General features: G+C 39.9%; 2 protein-coding genes across 5 annotated transcripts in view; both read left to right on the top strand.

The window, feature by feature from the left end:
- rtel1 (regulator of telomere elongation helicase 1) overlaps nucleotides 1–13,931 on the top strand; it is a 61,899-nt gene extending 47,968 nt beyond the window's left edge. For 3 of the 4 annotated variants that reach the window (XM_071371630.1, XM_071371629.1, XM_071371632.1), the window contains 7 exons: nucleotides 2,741–2,836; nucleotides 7,174–7,387; nucleotides 11,023–11,160; nucleotides 12,104–12,262; nucleotides 12,840–13,061; nucleotides 13,227–13,346; nucleotides 13,685–13,931. In XM_071371630.1, the coding sequence (XP_071227731.1) occupies nucleotides 2,741–2,836; nucleotides 7,174–7,387; nucleotides 11,023–11,160; nucleotides 12,104–12,262; nucleotides 12,840–13,061; nucleotides 13,227–13,346; nucleotides 13,685–13,749 (1,014 nt within the window). In that variant the 3' untranslated portion in view covers nucleotides 13,750–13,931. The remainder of the gene's footprint in view (nucleotides 1–2,740; nucleotides 2,837–7,173; nucleotides 7,388–11,022; nucleotides 11,161–12,103; nucleotides 12,263–12,839; nucleotides 13,062–13,226; nucleotides 13,347–13,684) is intronic. The other variant, XM_071371631.1, reaches the window with a different exon arrangement.
- A 752-nt stretch (nucleotides 13,932–14,683) lies between these two features.
- LOC139557175 (tumor necrosis factor receptor superfamily member 6B-like) lies at nucleotides 14,684–16,435 on the top strand. Its single transcript, XM_071371633.1, has 4 exons — nucleotides 14,684–14,778; nucleotides 14,974–15,373; nucleotides 15,517–15,699; nucleotides 15,920–16,435. The coding sequence occupies exons 1-4, from the start codon at nucleotides 14,770–14,772 to the stop codon at nucleotides 16,183–16,185; spliced, it is 858 nt and encodes a 285-aa protein (XP_071227734.1). The 5' UTR covers nucleotides 14,684–14,769; the 3' UTR covers nucleotides 16,186–16,435.
- The last annotated feature ends 1,990 nt before the right edge of the window (nucleotides 16,436–18,425 follow it).

Genomic DNA, 18,425 nt, shown 5'->3' with positions numbered 1-18,425 from the left:
ATAAGGAGACTGATTGGTAAACGCTAGGAACCCACAGCATTGAGAAAAAAACGTGTTTTAGTTGACTAAATATGAGCTAGCATACAGTTGAAGTCAGAAGTTTACATACACTTAGGTTGGAGTCATTAACTTGTTTTTCAACCACTCCACAATGTTTTTGTTAACCAACTATAGTTTTGGCAAGTCGGTTAGGACCTCTACTTTGTGCATGACACAAGTAATTTTTCTAACAATTGTTTACAGACAGATTATTGTTTACAGACAGATTATTACAGACAGACTTGTTTTTCAACCACTCCACAATTTTTTTGTTCAACTATAGTTTTGGCAAGTCGGTTGGTACCTCTACTTTGTGCATGACACAAGTCATTTTTCGAACAATTGTTTACAGACAGATTATTTCACCTGTAATTCACTGTATCACAATTCCAGTGGGTCAGAAGTGTTTATACACTAAGTTGACTGTGCCTTTTAAACAGCTTGGAAAATTCCATAAAATGATGTCATAGCTTTAGAAGCTTCTGATAGGCTAATTTACATAATTTGAGTCAATTGGAGGTGTACCTGTGGATGTATTTCAAGGCCTACCTTCAAACTCCGTGCCTCTTTGCTTGACATCATGGCTAATTTCTTTTGATTTTCCCAAGACCTCAGAAAAAAGACCTCCACAAGTCTGGTTCATCCTTGGGAGCAATTTCCAAACGCCTGAAGGTACCACGTTCATCTGTACAAACAATAGTAGGCAAGTATAAACACCATGGGACCACGAGGCCGTCGTACCGCACAGGAAGGAGATGCATTCTGTCTCCTAGAGATGAATGTTCTCTGGTGCGAAAAGTGCAAATCATTCCAAGAACAACAGCAAAGGACCTTGTGAAGATGCTGGAGGAAACGGGTACAAAAGTATCTATATCCACAGTAAAACGAGTCCTATATCGACATAACCTGAAAGGCCGCTCAGCAAGGTAGAAGCCACTCCTCCAAAACCGCCATAAAACAGCCAGACTACGTTTTGCAACTGCACATGGGGACAAAGATCATACTTTTTGGAGAAATATCCTCTGGTCTGATGAAACAAAAATAGAACTGTTTGGCCATAATGACCATTGTTATGTTAGGAGGGAAAAGGGGGAGGCTTGGAAGCCGAAGAACAGCATCCCAACCGTGAAGCATGGGGGTGGAAGCATCATGTTGTGGTGATGCTTTGCTGCAGGAGGGACTGGTGCACTTCACAAATAGATAATTTTCCTACCTCATGATGCTATGTTGGTATATTGAAGCAACATCTCAAGACATCAGTCAAGAAGTTAAAGCTTGGTCGCAAATGGGTCTTCCAAATGGACAATGACCCCAAGCGTACTTCCACAGTTGTGGCAAAATGGCTTAAGGGCAACAAAGTCAAGGTATTGGAGTGGCCATCATAAAGCCCTGACCTCACTCCTGTAGAAAATCGGCAGAACTGAAAAAGTGTGTGCGAGCAAATTGCCCTACAACCTGACTCAGTAACACCAGCTCTGTCAGGAGGAATGGGCCAAAATTCACCCAACTTATTGTGGGAAGGTGGTGGAAGGCTACCGGAAATGTTTGACCCAAGTTAAACAATTTAAAGGCAATGCTACCAAATACTAATTGAGTGTATGTACATTTCTGACCTACTGGGAATGTGATGAAAGAAATCACACCTGAAATAAATAATTCTCTCTACTATTATTCTGACATTTCACATTCTTAAAATAAAGTGGTGATCCTAACTGACCCAAGACAGGTAACTTTTACTCGGATTAAATGTCAGGAATTGTGTACTTTATTAGATAATATTTCAATGGTAATATAAGCTCTATCTATTTCTGTTACCCCCCTCTACAAAATACTTATACTGTTTTTCATTGATTTATTAGTTAAAATTAACATTATTAAATCAAACTGATTTAATCAAATATCATTTCATACTTGTAATCAATGAAAATGAAACATAATGCTATTGTTTCCCTTATCGCTAGCAAGTACGTGGCGCTTGCTAAGCTCTACATACAGTTTCCAGTAATCCGCTCACTAAGATTTTGTAAAGCCATACAGTCATTTTGTGTCAGCACAATCAAAAGGTCACACATTTAACTACAGGGCTTATATTACCCTTCGGATGACAGATTCACCACCAGTGGTTGAGCACCTTTTATAATGGCCAATTGTTTACTCTTTTTTTCTAAATGCCATTTCCCACTTAACGCTGAGCAAACGAACAAAGGATGTGTGTTTATGTTCTGAACAAAACGCTCTCCGGTTCCAGTTCCCAAAAGCCATGTGGAGGCGGTGGTTGTCTCAATACACATGTTTAGTAAGTTAGGAAATAAAGATACCTATAATAGTAGATACCTGCAAGCTTAGGCTAGTTATTGGATGTGGTAACACTACTTTTGAAGTTAGTCAGTTATGCACTATAGACTTTGTTCCTTCAAATATCTTAGCATGCGACTTAGAATGAGCCAAAGTATGGGGCATGTATTCAAAGTGGTGTAGTATGGAGATTATAACGTAACCATATGATATCTTTGAGTTGAGGGGGGGGGAACATATCCCGTCTGCTCTTTCACTCAATATGTTCCTGAAATATCAAATGTCCTAAAGTATTATTATTATTTTTTTAAGCAAAAGTGTTTGTTTTTTTAGTATAAATGTAGTACTGAATATAACTGCTGATGATGCTAACAACATTGTCTGATAATGGTTCCATTCTGTTTAGGCTAATCGCATATCCACGCTGTCTCTTCAGTACGACAAGCGCGTGGATGACGAATTGCGTGGTGGAAAACGAAAAATCAAAGTGGTCCAAAAACGGGTATGTGAAATGCTGCATGTCTAAACACAACTGCTGTTAAAAGCTCTATAGCGCACTAAGTTTGAGGCCTATGTGTAACTCATCCTCACGCTTCCCCCAACTCGTAGCGGCTTGGTCACAGAGGAATGATGGCACAAACAATTATTTTAGAAATACCCTATAAGGCTAATGCTAAGACCTACCCCCAGCTCCAACACACTGTCTTCATACCACAGTCACAAGAGCCTCTCACTCCATTGTTTATGTGTCACCCGCGTTGTTGATCCCTATCATCATTGGCACAAGGATGCGTTGGCTGGGGTTTGTGGAACAAAATACATTGAACGGGAGTTCCATTATTTATTCTGGCACGGAGGTTTCTGTGTGTGATACTGACTCATGGAAAATCGTGCTGTGCATACCTATTGTTGAGTCTTGTCTGTTTGGCCAACCGTGAACATCCTCATGGTTTGTATTAATATTACCTAGGTACAATGAAATGGCACTGTCATGTTGTAGAAATTAACTTGTGACGCAATATAAGTTTTGAATCTGTGAAGAAAACTCATTGAGACACATTCAAATTGATAAAATTGGCTAAATAGTAGGTTTTCAAGAGAAATTCAGGTCACAGTATGGACTATGAAAAATGTATAGTTTAATTTTGTCCAGATAGTTTTATCAAATATACTACCGTAAAACTTAAATTAATAGCCTGGGCGTTTATTTGCTTCAGTCACTGAACACAATCGGTGCTTATTAGCGTCAAGCTTCTATTTGAGCCAGGCGTCTCTTTCCAACAGTAGTGTGCCGTCTGACTGAGAACTCAATACACTTAAGGAATTTGTCAAGCCAGCCTGTACTAGCAGCGAAGTCAGACGCCCCATTGTCACTCAGTGTCGTAGATCTCCTTTGCGTTCACCCTGATCATCTTACGCCACACCCGGAGTTTGATCACTGCTAGCTTGAATTTGATGTTTTCTTTTTGGTGGCGCAATGGCTAGCAACAATGACATAATAAAATAAATAAATTATGACCAGAGCGGTGTCCATGGTAATCTTGTAAACAATTCATTTAGACCAAGCAGTTATTTGAAACGTACAGTTATTTGCTGAAATGTGTGCCGATGCCCAACTATTAAAAGTCTAAGCGTTTAATTTAAGTTTTACGTTAAGTTGTAGGTTTATTTCACACTATGGTGAATCAATTCTGTGTTATAGTATGGTGGTTCTTTGAATTGCGGTGGCATTGATTTGGGCAAAGCATTTGGGAAATAATTTACTTATTTTTCTGGATTTTTAAATGTAATTTGGTTAGATCTTACTATTCAAAATTATTTGTACCATTGTGATAACATTGTGCCACCAATAGGAGTAGTAACACCAATGACACATTTTAGGTCATTGAAGATTTTCTTAAATGGAGGCCACAGATGCATAAAATTAATGATTATTAACCCTTTAAAAGAACATTTACTAAAGTGATATGATTAATAATTTTGTTCACAATGTAATTAGCCTTCATTTAAATTAAGTAACACCAATGACACTTTGTATTTAGACACACTACATGAGCAATGGAATCCTCATATTTTACATACTAAAAGGATTATTCTTTAATATAGACCCCTCCTACTGTAATAGTTTGCTATTGGAGGTAATGCTCAAGGCCCCTGTATCTTAGTAATTAATTATTTAACACCAATGACACAACTATTGACATAAAACAAATTTGTCACAAATGCGCTGACGGAGGGGTAAGTTTGTCAACACAGGCTTGATTGAACTACACTGAAAAAAATATAAACGCAACATGTAAAGTGTTGATCCCATGCTTCATGAGCTGAAATATAAGATCCCTGTTTTTGTGAGCTACTTTGTTTGACAAGATAATACATCCACCTGACAGGTGTGGCATATCAAGAAGCTGATTAAACAGCATGATCATTACACATGTGCACCTTGTGCTGGGGACAATAAAAGGCCACTCTAAAATGTGCAGTTCTCACACAACACAATGCTACAGATGTCTGAGGGAGCATGCAATTGACATGCTGACTGCAGGAATGTTCACCAGAGCTGTTGCCAGAGAATGTTTTATGTTAATTTCTCTACCATAAAACGCCTGCAACATCGTTTTAGAGAATTTGACCGTAAGTCCAAACGGCCTTAAAACCGCACCACGTGTATGGCTTCGTGTGGGCGAGCAGTTTGCTGATGTCAACGTGAACAGAGTGCACCACGGTGGAGGGGGGGTTATGGTATGGGCAGGCATAAGCTACGGACAACAAACACAATTGTATTTTATCGATGGCTATTTGAATGCACAGAGATACCGTAACGAGATCGAGACCTGAGGCACATTGTCGTGCCATTCATCCGCCGCCATCACATCATGTTTCAGCATGATAATGCACAGCCCCATGCCGCAAGGATCTGTACACTATTCCTGGAAGCTGCTAGTTCTTCCATGGCCTGCATACTCACCAGACATGTCACCCATTGAGCATGGTTGCAATGCTCTGGATTGACTTGTACGACAGCATGTTCCAGTCTCCACAAATATCCAGCAACTTCGCACAGCCATTGAAGAGGAGTGGGACAACATTCCACAGACCACAATCAACAGCCTGATCAACTCTATGCCAAGGAGATGAGTCACGCTGAATGAGGCACGTGGTGGTCACACCAGATACTGACTGGTTTTCTGATCCACGCCCATACTTTTTTTTGTTTTAAGGTGTCTGTGACTAACAGATGCATATTTGTATTCCCAGTCATGTGAAATCCATAGATTTCATTTATTTCAATGGGCGGATTTCCTTATCTGTAACTCAGTCAAATCTTTGAAATTGTGGCATGTTATGTTTTATTTTTGTTCAGTTTTCTTATGCAGTAAAGTAAGGTGATTGGTTAAAATTGTGTGACACCTCAGAATTTCTAAATCCTGGAGGGACTGCAAAGTATGGAGTAGATTTGGCGTTCTCTTTTGTCCCCTCGTTTTGAATGTTTTCCACAGTAAACTCCCCGGTGATGACCTCGTACAATTCCAAGCAATCTTCCTTCCACCTCGTTTAGGCCCCCTTAAACAGCTCTCACTCAAATGTCATGTATATGTTATGGAGTGGAACTGTACGAGTGGAGGGAGAGACAGAGGTACAGTGCCTTCGGAAAGTATTCAGACCCCTTGACTTTTTCCACATTTTGTTAGGTTACAGGATTATTCTAAAACATTTTTATTTATTATAATAATAAACAATCTACACGCATTGCCCCATAATGCAAAAACAAGTTGGCATTTCTGCTAATTTATACAACAACAAAAAAACAATCACATTTACATAAGTATTCAGACCCTTTACTCAGTACTTTGTTGAAGCAGCAATTACAGCCTCGAGTCACATTGGGCATGACATTACAAGCTTGGCACACTTGTATTTGTGGAGTTTCTCCCATTCTTCTCTGCAGATCCTCTCAAGCTCTGTCAGGTTGGATGGGGATTGTTGCTGCACAACTATTTTCAGGTCTCTCCAGAGATATTCAATCAGGTTCAAGTCCGGGCTCTGGCTTAGACACTCAAGGATATTCAGAGACTTGTCCCGAAGCCACTCCTGCATCGTCTTAGCTGTGTGCTTAGGTTCCCTGTCCTGTTGGAAGATGGACCTTTGCCCCAGTGTGAGGTCCTGAGTGCTCTGGAGCAGGGTTTCATCAAGGTTCTCTCTGTACTTTGCTCCGTTCATCTTTGCTTCAATCCTGACTAGCCTCCCAGTCCCTGCCGTTGAAAAACATCCCCACAGCATGATGCTGCCACCACCATTGTTCACTGTAGGGATGGTGCCAGGTTTCCTTAAGATGTGACGCTTGGCATTAAGGTCAAAGAGTTCAATCTTGGTTTCATCAGCCAGAGAATCTTGTTTCTCATGGTCTGAGAGTCTTTCGGTGCCTTTTGGCAAACTCCAAGCGGGCTGTCATGTGCCTTTTTACTGAGGAGTGGCTCCGCCTGGCCACTATACCATAAAGGCAATTTTATTTGAGAATAAAGCAATAACATAACAAAGTGGAAAAGTCAAGGTGTCTGAATACTTTCCGAAGGCACTGTATAGGGGCTTCTATAGTTTTGGGGGGCATACAGTTATCACACGCTAACTCATAATTTCTTGTGACAGTTTTATATGTGCTTCAGCGTAAATGCCTTACAGGCACATCTCCCCACAGCGTTGTTCAAATAACTTAGAATAATAGGTATCATTCCATTCACCAACCAAATGAACACAGTGAAATACCCTTGCATCTCTCATGGCTAGACACACTAAGATGTATGACACACTAACACACCATATATCTCCCACGTCCCATAGAAAATCCCCCTGTCTCCTGATGTGTCAGAGGAGGGCAAAGCGGGAAAAGCCAAGTCGTTCCTGGCGGAAATGAAAAGGTCGCTGAGTCAGGTAAATTTCCAGCGAATAATGGCGGCCCTGCAGACGTACAAACGGATGGATGACCTTGACGAACTGCTGGCCGAGGCAGCCGACCTCTTCACCGGGGACACCAACACCCACAACCTGCTCCGAGGTGTGTGTATGTGTGCTTGTGGGTTCAGCTTGTATAGTAATGGATCTCGGCCTTGTGTGTTCGCTGCTGGGCTCATCTGAGTCATCAGGTCACTCTGACTCAGCTAGAGAAAATGGATCCTACTCAATGTTACATTCTAATGTTAAAGGAAAACATTTGCTGCATGTGCCGGACGTCCGTGTGCGTGCACAGCCTGTCCAGGAGTGGCGAAGGGCATGACTGAAGCATAGGGAAAAAATAACTAGCAATCAGAAGTCACATCGCTTGAAGTCGCACCCCTCTTGCATACATTGACCCCGAATGACAACAATAGCTGTCATTTAGGCTTGTCCAACCTAGAGTTCTCATCGGGTCTGAATATTTGAGGCCGGTTTTACCCATGCCCGGTGAGCTGAAGCCTGAGCCCAGGCTCGGTCCGACATCACAGAAATGTAATGAGTCCAACCCCCCCCCCCCCAAAAAACTGTTTCCTAGAAAACAGTACATTGATTTAAAGGAGGGAGTGGAGTGAGGAGATGAGGAAACAGCCCTTGTCTTAGAAAAGAGAAGAGAACTGAAAACTCACCTTTTGTTATGATAAACTGGATGGCAAATATTGGGATAAAGTCAGCAAATGCAATTGAAGTGTGTTATTTTTCTCTTGACTCGCATATAGGCTATAGTAGCCTTATATAATCTATCGAGCTGTTAGTGCGTCCTGTTTTCTGTCTTAACTCTCTTAACTCTCTAGGATAGGTGGGACGGTGGAGTCCCACTTGGCCAAAATCCAGAAAAAATGTAGCGCGCCAAATTCAAATATATTACTATAAAAATCAATCTTTCATGAAATCACACATGAAAGACACAAAATTAAAGCTACACATGTGAATCCAGCCAACATGTCTGATTTCAAAAAGGATTTATGGGGAAAGCACACCAAACATTTATGTTAGCTCAGTACATAGCCACAGAAAAACACAGCCATTTTCCCAGCAAAAGATAGTAGTATCAAAAACCAGAAATAGAGATAAAATGAATCACTAACCTTTGAACATCTTCATCAGATGACACTCATATGACATCATGTTACACAATACATTTATGTTTTGTTCGATAATGTGCATATTTATATCCACAAATCTCGGTTTACATTGGCGCCATGTTCAGAAATGCCTCCAAAATATCCAGAGTAATTACAGAGAGCCACGTCAAATAACAGAAATACTCATCATAAACTTTGATGAAAGATACATGTTTTACATTTAATTAAAGATACACTTGTTTCTAATGCAACCGCTTTGTCAGATTTAAAAAAAACTTTACGTAAAAAGCACACCATGCAATAATCTGAGACGGCGGTCAGATAGTAACAACATTTCTCCGCCATGTTGGAGTCAACAGAAATACGGAATTACATCATAAATATTCCCTTACCTTTGATTATCTTCATCAGAATGCAGTGCCAGGAATCCTAGTTCCACAATAAATTGTTGTTTTGTTCAATAATGTCCACTACTTATGTCCAATTAGCTAATTTTGCTAGCATGTGTAGTGCACGTGTCCAAACGCTCGCGCAGATGCAGGCAAACGTCGGACGAAAACTTCTAAAAGTTATATTCCAGGTCGAATAAACTGGTCAAAGTAAGTAGAGAATCAATCTTCAGGATGTTGTTATCATTTATATCCAATAAGGTTCCAACCGGAGAATTATTTTCATTCTCTATAAGTAATGGAACGCAAGACGATATAATGAGGAAAGCGCGTGACCAAGAACTGGCAATCTGCCAGACCACTGACTCATTCCCCTCCCATCCGGTCCCACAACACAGCATAAGCTTCATTCCACGTTCTACTGACTGTTGACATCTAGTGGAAGGCGTATGAAGTGCAAACAGATCCATATATTACAGGGAATTGAATAGGCGATGACTTTAACAACGACCACTCTCAGATTTTTCACTTCCTGTTTGGATTTTTTCTCAGGTTTTTGCCTGCCATATGAGTTCTGTTATACTCACAGACATCATTCAAACAGTTTTAGAAACTTCAGAGTGTTTTCTATCCAATAGTAATAATAATATGCATATATTAACATGTGGGACAGAGTAGGAGGCAGTTCACTATGGGCACGAAATTCACCCAAAAGTGAAAATGCTGCCCCCTATACCAAAGAAGTTAAGTATGTTAGCCTACTTAAATATACAGTATCTCAATCAAACATTCATTTCATTACACAGCATTCAAGTAATTATGCGTTTAAAGCTGAAATTCTTAATGGTGAAACTGCCACGTCCGTTTGCAATATTATAACAACGTAGAAGTTACTGCAGACGACAGACACCGTCTTTTTCACTTGGACATCATTGCACGCGCAATTTGGAATATAATTTTTTTCTTTTAATTCAACCTTTTATTTAAGTCAGTTAAGAACAAATTCTTATTTAAAATGACGGCCTACTCCGGCCAAACCTGGAAGACACTGGGCCAATTGTGTGCCGCCCTATGGGATCACGGCCGGATGTGATACAGCCTGGATTCGAACCAGGGACTGTAGTGATGTCTCTTGCACTGAGATGCAGTGCCTTAGACCGCTGCGCCACTCGGAAGCCCAATATGTACTGCAATTTCACTTCCACTCTGTCAACAACAACAAAACAAAAATATTACGGCCTTGACGCTGTTTGCCCCTACTGTGTATTTAATCTTTAAATACAACAAGCATTTAATTTTTTAAATAAAATTCTTATTAAAATTCTTAAGAGCCTTTAAATATTTTCTGCCATACATCCATTTGAATAATCGCTCAAAATCCCTGTTTGATATGCCTGATTAGGAAAACATTTTGATAAATTATGGGTCTACTTTAGATAGTTTACCAGGTCCAGCATGGCACATTAGCAGGGCAGTCATAGACAGTATTTTGTTTGGATGTGTCGCGTTAACAGATGCCATTGGAATAATGTGGCTGCTGAGAGACTGCAGTAGTAAAAGCTGCTAAGACACATATACTTATTTTTCCTTCTCAAACACAGCGTGGCAAGGCCGCAACCCGCCTGGCCTGAATCAATTCTTGGAATTTGAGGTCGGCCTGGTATAAGACCATCGGGTTTGGGCTGAGAATGAGAACTGAAGTCCAAACATGAGCCACTCCTGTGTGACAGTCAAATGATTTTCCTGGTTCTGTAATGTCTACTGTTTTTGGTCATTACTGTCAGTTTTCAAATAACTTCAAGAGAATTACATTAATCAGCATTTTGACTGCAACAGGACTTTGAAATCATTGTTACAAGAGAATCTGTTAGAAGCCGGATGTTAAAAGTGGTCATGGACAGTCATAGCCAGCACATGAGTAATGCAGTTGATGATATATGTAAGTTATGCAGGAAAAAGGAAGTTAGTTACACAAGTTCTCTTTTGTGGTGAGTCATGAATTAGGTCACATGTACACAAACGTTACACACATTTTAGTGTAGCGCATATCTTCTCTCTGATACAAGATTCCAAGGAAATTGTGTAAACTATGAACTGGCAAACTGTAGTATTGTATTCCTGTTTTTAGGAAATGTAACAGTTTTCAAGATAGGCATGGCTCATATCATAGGTTTGTTCATACAGGTATGCACTGGGGTTTGACCTCAAACCTTACTGTATTTCAGGATTCTACCAGTTCATACGACCCCACCACAAGAAGAGATTTGATGAGAAGTGCGTGGAACTGACTGGCCAGGGCTGTGGCTACAAACCCGATCACTCGCTCTCCAAGGAGGAGAAAGAAACACTGATGCAGAACGGGGGTATGCAGTCAATTCTTAGTTTCTGACACTGACCACTAGGATGCATTTAGTAACACTGTATTTTCCAGACATGTCAAGAGACTGGATAGAGTGTGATTGTACATGTGATGCATGAGTCATTTCACATTTAAGCAAGGATACCTTTGTGCAGCAAGATGACACACACCCAGTGTCTTGGCTTAATCATACCAGTTCATGACTCCTGAATCATTACATTCTGACTAGCCCAATCAGGACCAGCCCAAGCCTTTTGGGGGCCCTAAGTGAGATTTGGTTGGGAGGCTCCACACCTCATGTACAAAACATTTTACTGGCCCCCTCTTCACGATGGCAAGAAAAACATTTTAAAGTGAATTTCCTGCAATTCTACACATTTTGCCATGGGGAGTGGAGAAAATGTTCCAGTTTTAAAGCAAGCTTTCTGCAATTTTAGACATTTTGCCATGGTGTGAGGGAGAAGTTTAGCAATTATATAAAAAATGTCATGCAATTCTACACATTTTGCCAAGACTTATGACATGTTAATGATAGCCCTATCTAAATGAGTGACTAACAAAATCAATGGGGGACCCCTGGAGGTCAGGGCCCCTGGGCATATGCCCTGCATGCCCGTCGGTGTTCGGCTATGATTTATATATCTGGCTAGACGTTACCAATCTAAGAATTGTTAGCTGACATAGCTAATTGAGTGACTGTCAGTGACTGACATAACAAGAGACACACAGCCAAATGTAGAAATTGCACCTTGTTTTTTCTAATATGCTAAATCTCTCCCAGGGGCCCTAAGTCACCGCTTATGTCGCATATGCCTTTAGCTAGCCCTGAGCCTAATTGTCCGACAATAATGACCATTGTTGCAGCATGGCTTCAAAAATGCAACTTAGTGTTTTTGTATTTCCCCCCCTGAACAACCCAGTAACCTGGATTTGCTTTTGTTTTAAAGCCAAGCCGGGAAAGCTGACGAGTGTTGCTGTCGCTTCTGATTCAAGCTCCTCCTGCAGTCAGCTCAACGCCAGTCTGCTGCTTAATAAAGGCGGCCATCACCTTGGAATCCACGGATTGACTACAGAGGAGCATTTGCCAAAGAATCAAGTGCTTACAGGTACTGCTGGATACCTGGAGTGTATTCCGTGAGATGGAATGTTCATAACGTTTCAGATAGAAATGTTACAAATAAAGCTGACACAATTCCCTACGTTTCATCTGCACGACATCTGTTCTACATAATATATTTATATCTGAATGTTCCATAAAGTTGTGCCTTCCTGAACAGGCCTATTTTTTGGGGGGGGGCGGAGTCTTTAATTGAATCTTGAATCTTTGTTTTTGAACCAAGGATTCCCCTCTACATTCAGTTACAAACATGCAGTTACAAAGGAATTTTTATGCGCTTCAGCATAGATACCTTACAGGCAAATCTCCCCACAATGTTGTTCAACCGTTCGCCATGACAGATGTGGTGTTATTGTTCCAATCTTTCGCCAACCAAGTTTACACCATGAAATACCACCACATATTTCATGGCTATGTATGAGCATGACACAAAGATCGAGCATGATAGAGATATGAGAGGCCACATTCACGCACATACTGTATAAAAGTTTACATGCTTTTTCTTTTACTGGTTTAGCCAAATCCTGAAAGGGTTGAACGTGTTTGTCTTGTTCTGTGCTCACCAGTTGATCCTAAATGCAAAGACCAAGCACCAGTCCAATCTGCTCAGAAGAGTCAAATCTACGCCAGTTTCATAGCGGATGTGAAAAAATCCATTGGACTTGAGAAGTCCAACCAACTGTTCTCAGCTATTCAGAGCTATAAGAAGACCGACAACTATGATAGCCTGGTGGGCACAGTAGTGAGTTTGTTAACTGAGAAAAACGAAGACTTTAACCTCCTTAGCAGTAAGTTCTTGACTATTAGAGTTGAGCGTCTTGGCAAGCACACTTCTTTGCATTCTCACTTAAATCTGAAATTAAATCAAATCGTAACAGTTGAACATCCATCGATGAACCATGAAATGCTACGGAATAGATGTATATTATTTTTGTCATCCTTTGTGTCCCTAGCATTTGCCCTGTTCATCCGGCCTCACCATAAGAAACAGTACAAAGAGATACTGGACGCCTTGATAGGTGACTCCACAGGCTCAAGTGCTTCCTCTGGGATTTCAGGCCAACTAATGCAAGGTGAATGGACAATTCGCAAGTGCCTTCAAGAGAGAATAACTTGTAGCAATTCAGTAGAAGTCCTTGTATTGTCAGCACTATTGTAACTACAGTGAGCATAAAGTCTATAGAAGTAATTATTGAACTCATTATTTTTGTTTAACAGGCGTTGTTAATTAACACTTTGGTAGTGTTGAAAACAGCTGTTTTGCAATAATGACCATTTTAATTTAATAATGTGATTAAATGTAATTTAACAAAGTTAGAGTTGAAAAAGACATAAGCATGTAAAAGATATGAACACATTAACAGAATTTTACAGTGTCAACCATTTTTCAATGCACTTTTGGGTCTCTCAGTTTCAACGCCTGGGAAAGCACAAAGGAAGATCTCGTCTTTCTTTCCCAGCAGCCAAAGGAAATGAAAGCTGTTAGACGTGGAGCCTCTAAGAAGAATCCCCCTACTCTGATGCTGCTAGTGTTTTATTGTATGGAAATTATGGTAACAAGTGAGGGTTTTGTGGTGTTGTAATAAATGTATGCAGATTATGGTAATATTTTCCCAACATATTTTATAACTTTTTTTATTAAACAAATGTTGATGTGATTGTTTCTTCTTTTATTATATCATGTAAGATATTGATCAAAATATTAGGTTGTTATTTACCACACACCCAGTTGTTTTCTTATCAGACAGGCTTTGATGGGTGCTAAGAGCTGCTTTGTCATCAACTGAAATATGACAGTAGTGAACTGTTAAATTAACTGTTAGACATAATACTCTAATTTCTCCTGAAGGTTACACTACTTGTTCACACGTGAGCACATCAGGATGGGAGAAATGATTGGTATGCCACCCTATGGTCTTGAACATATGTTGCATTTCGTATGGTATATATTAATTTGTGGATGTCCATCATCCATTATGTTACGAATTTGCAAAACGTACAATGTTACAAATTCGCGAAACATATGGCCCGATTTCCAATTTATTGTGGCTGAAGTTAGCTAGCTGGGGGTAGGGTTCGCATAAACGGTTAAGGGAAGGATTAGCTAACATGCTATGGAGTTGAAAAGTTGCTAAAAAGTAGTAAATGGTTGCAACGGTTGTAACTGATGAGATTCGAACTCAACTTTTGGGTTGCTAGACTTTCGCTGTATACACCCGACCAATCACCCTCCTTTCGTTTTTGCCTTAAGTAACTTGTCTTATTTAACGATACCAAACGTAACATATATTAATTTGAGTGTCCCGGATTTATGTTTATGTTACGTCTAGTTTATGTAATACCAAAGGCAAAACTGAATTACCGCGGAAGCGGTAATTTTGCTCTTGTCGTTGGAGAAGGGCTTCCCCGAGTATTAGTCATCAGATAATGTAGGCCCTATAAATTCAAAAGACGTTGAACATGTTAACATCAGTTGCTAGCTGACAAGAGAGAAAAATGCATCCGGTGAGTATTATTTTTCTGCTCAAATATAGCGGGCTCTTCAGTGCCTATGGGAAATAAATGGATATTAGGCTATTTAACTCTTGAAGCTGAACGCCTCAAATAGTAATTTGATGGATTTGGACAGTCATATTGAGAGACGTAGACTCACAAAAGTTATGATTGATTCTAAATGATAACATTACTCTCTTCCAATAGCTGACAAATTGTTTTCTGCCTCTCCTGGTATTTGCGCTCTGTGGTGGCAGCGTGCCAGAGTCAGGCGCTCACACACCGACTTATATCTGGAAAGATGACGCGACAGGGGATTCCCTTACTTGCGACCTATGCGCTCCTGGAACTTACTTACTGAGGCATTGCACAAAGGACCGCAAGAGCGACTGCGGACCTTGTCCAAGGTCCCACTACACAGAGATCTGGAACTACATCGAGCGGTGTCAATACTGCAATCGTTTTTGCACGGCTGATGAGATTGAAAGCGTGCCGTGCACCCAACTGCACAACCGACAGTGCGAGTGCAAGGACGGGTTTTACATGAGACATGGGTCATGTTCAAGGCACAGAAGGTGTACACCCGGGGAAGGGGTCATCTCCGATGGTAGGTTAAGTGATAATATGTTTGGCTACCCTTCATAATGAATACGCCTTTTCCACTGCTATGTTTCCAGTTGGCTCTGCAAACCACTGCAATCTGTTTACAGATTAAATACACTTTGTATGATCAATATTCTTATTTTCCAGGAACCGCACACACTGATGTGAAATGTGAACCTTGCCCAGTGGGCTTCTTCTCTGCAGAGTCCTCCAGTAGGAAAACATGTCAGAAGTTTTCTGTGTGTGCCCCAAGTCGCACCACTATACCTGGCAATGCCATGAATGATGTTTACTGCTCAGCATGTACGAATGGTTCAAGAACACATGAAGGTGAGAATATTTTGTCCATTCTGTTTAGTCTTTTTTGTAGGCATAGGGAAAAACATTTATTAATGATAATTGTATAATGCTTTCTTATCTACCAAAACTGAAAATGAAAAGCCTTAATTGTGCGTCACAAAAGGTGGAATTATTTATTGTAATGCAGTCAATTAATATGGTCTTGGTTTCTCTCCTTTTCTCTTTCTCTCTCACTCTCTCAACCACTCAGATGAAGCTATATGTGATGGGGAGTTGATGGAATTCCTGGCACTACAGATCCTCACACCAAGAAAGGACAAAAGACTGGTGGCTGTGCTCAGGAGGAGTGCTGGTAAAGCCACAACCAAAAATGCAACTGTACTAGACCTCCTCAAAACTATTAAGAACAAACCTGGCAAACCTTTTGCTATTCAAATGCGTGATATCCTGAACACAGACAGGCTGCTCCATTTAAGAACTAAAGTCAACAAATGGTTTCCTCATATGAATTTATAGGGCTAATATACATCACCACATATTGTAAACAGTTTATGTTCTTCACGTTTTTGTTTTGTATCCATTATCTTATTTTATTCTTATTTATTGTTGTTTATACACCTTGTGGGTGGGGGCAATGGTTAAAAAAATAGAAGACTAGTGTTTTGTTGTTGAATTCCTCATTGTGCAGTATATAAGAATACATCACTATGTTGCCAAAAAAGTTCAAGACTTATTGTTTCCCTTCAATAAAATGCATTCAAAAAGACTAACTATTTTTGCTACTTTCTTAGGCTAAAAAAATGTATGTTTACACCTATGCAGTACCTTTAGCAATAATAATAATAAACCTCTACTTTAGTGAAGAAAACAATTATGACAGGTGTGTTGTAATAAAAACGAGTGGTGTCCACTGATTAAATGCAGTCTTTATGCATTATAAAGAGGGAAAACCCAGATATTCACAAAGTTTGTGATGTTTCTAAATGCAAAATAGATTTGTGGTTTAAAATTAAATTAAGCTGCTTTATTTTAGGGGTTTAGTGAAGGCGGGTCATTCACAAAATCATTTCAGCATCCAAACCCCAACTGTGCACCAGCAATTTGATGAATGGAGAAACATCCCTTACAAAACACCTACGTGTATTTTCATTAGGCCTACACTTGTAGCCTGAATTGATTCATCCACTGTTGTCCACGCGCTCCTCGGTCTCAGCCACTCATCTCTGCCTTGTCCTCTAGCGTGCGTCTCAGCCACTCATCTCCGTCTTGACAAAATGTTAGTGTTCTCCTCATATCACAATTTGGAGCGTATACCACCCGGTTTCTAGTCAATTAGCTAATTTGTCATGCGGCTGACATGCAGTAATGTTAAATAATGGTGTAAAAGCTTATAGTTTTTTGGGCATGTTGTATTAATTGTGATAGGCTCACATTTTATCGGTACGGCTTACCACCACTATTTATTTTGCTTGGACCCCGTACTGGCCTGTACCGCCTTAGTTTCAAGTTTTTTGTCACATGCACAATTACAGTGAAATTACTTTCTTGCAAACTCAAAACCCAACAATGCAATAACCACTAACAATGTATTACTAGAAAAACACACAAGAAATAACAATAGGAAATATGAAATACACAATAAAGTAAGTATGTAAAGCATACTATATACAGGAAATATTTAAAATGTCAGTTCCAATACCATATTAACATGTGCAGGGATACTGGAGTGATGGAGGTAGATATGTATAGGGGTAAAGTGACTAGGCAACAGGATATAAGATGAACATAGTAGCAGCAGCTTGCATGTAATTGAGTGTGCTGGTGTGTAGAGTCAAATCAAATCAATCAAATAAAAGTTCATTTGTCACGTGCACCGAATACAACAGGTGTAGACCTTACAGTGAAATGCTTACTTACAGGCTCTAACCAATAATGGAAAAAAGGTATTAGGTGAGTCAGTATGAATGTTTGTGCATATTATGTGTGAGTGAGAAAATCATGGAGTGAGTGTGTGTGTTGGAGTGACAGTGTGTATGAGTGTGTAGGGCCCTGTGATCAATAAAGATACAAGGTAAACTCGGTCCATGTAGCTGTTTTGTTATCTATTCATCACTGGTATTGCTTGGGGGTAGAAACGGTTCAAAAGCCTGTTGGTGTCAGATTGAACTCTGTTGGTGTTACGTCTGAAGGTCATGCTGCACTTCAAATGGCAACGCTTGTCACCTAATACTTTCAAAAATAACCCTTTATGGCAATCTATGGTAACTTTGGTAATTTACACTTGAATAACTTTTAGAATATGTATTCATATACAGTGCCTGCACACCCCTTTTTCACATTTTGTTGTGTTACAGCCTGAATTTAAAATGGATTAACTTGAGATTTTCTGACACTGATCTACACACAATACACCACAATGTCAAAGTTGGACTTTGTTTTTCAACATTTTTACAAATGAATAAAAAATGAAAAGCTGAAATGTCTTGAGTCAATAAGTATTCAATCCCTTTCTTATGGCAAGCCTAAATATGTCCAGGAGTGAGATTCTGCTTAACAAGTCACATAATAAGTTGCATGTACTCACTCTGTGTGCAATAATAGTGTTTAACATGATTTTTTAATTACCCCATCTCTGTACCCCACACATACAATTATCTGAAAGGTCCCTCAGTCGAGTAGTGTATTTCAAGCACAGATTAAACCACAAAGATCAGGCATTCCAATGCCTCGCAAAGAAGGGAAACTATTGGTAGATG

This window comes from Salvelinus alpinus, chromosome 28 (genome assembly GCF_045679555.1).
Source record: "Salvelinus alpinus chromosome 28, SLU_Salpinus.1, whole genome shotgun sequence".
Lineage (NCBI taxonomy): Eukaryota > Metazoa > Chordata > Actinopteri > Salmoniformes > Salmonidae > Salvelinus > Salvelinus alpinus.
The sequence above is the reverse complement of the archived record's forward strand: the minus strand, read 5'-3'. Positions and strand labels throughout refer to the sequence as shown.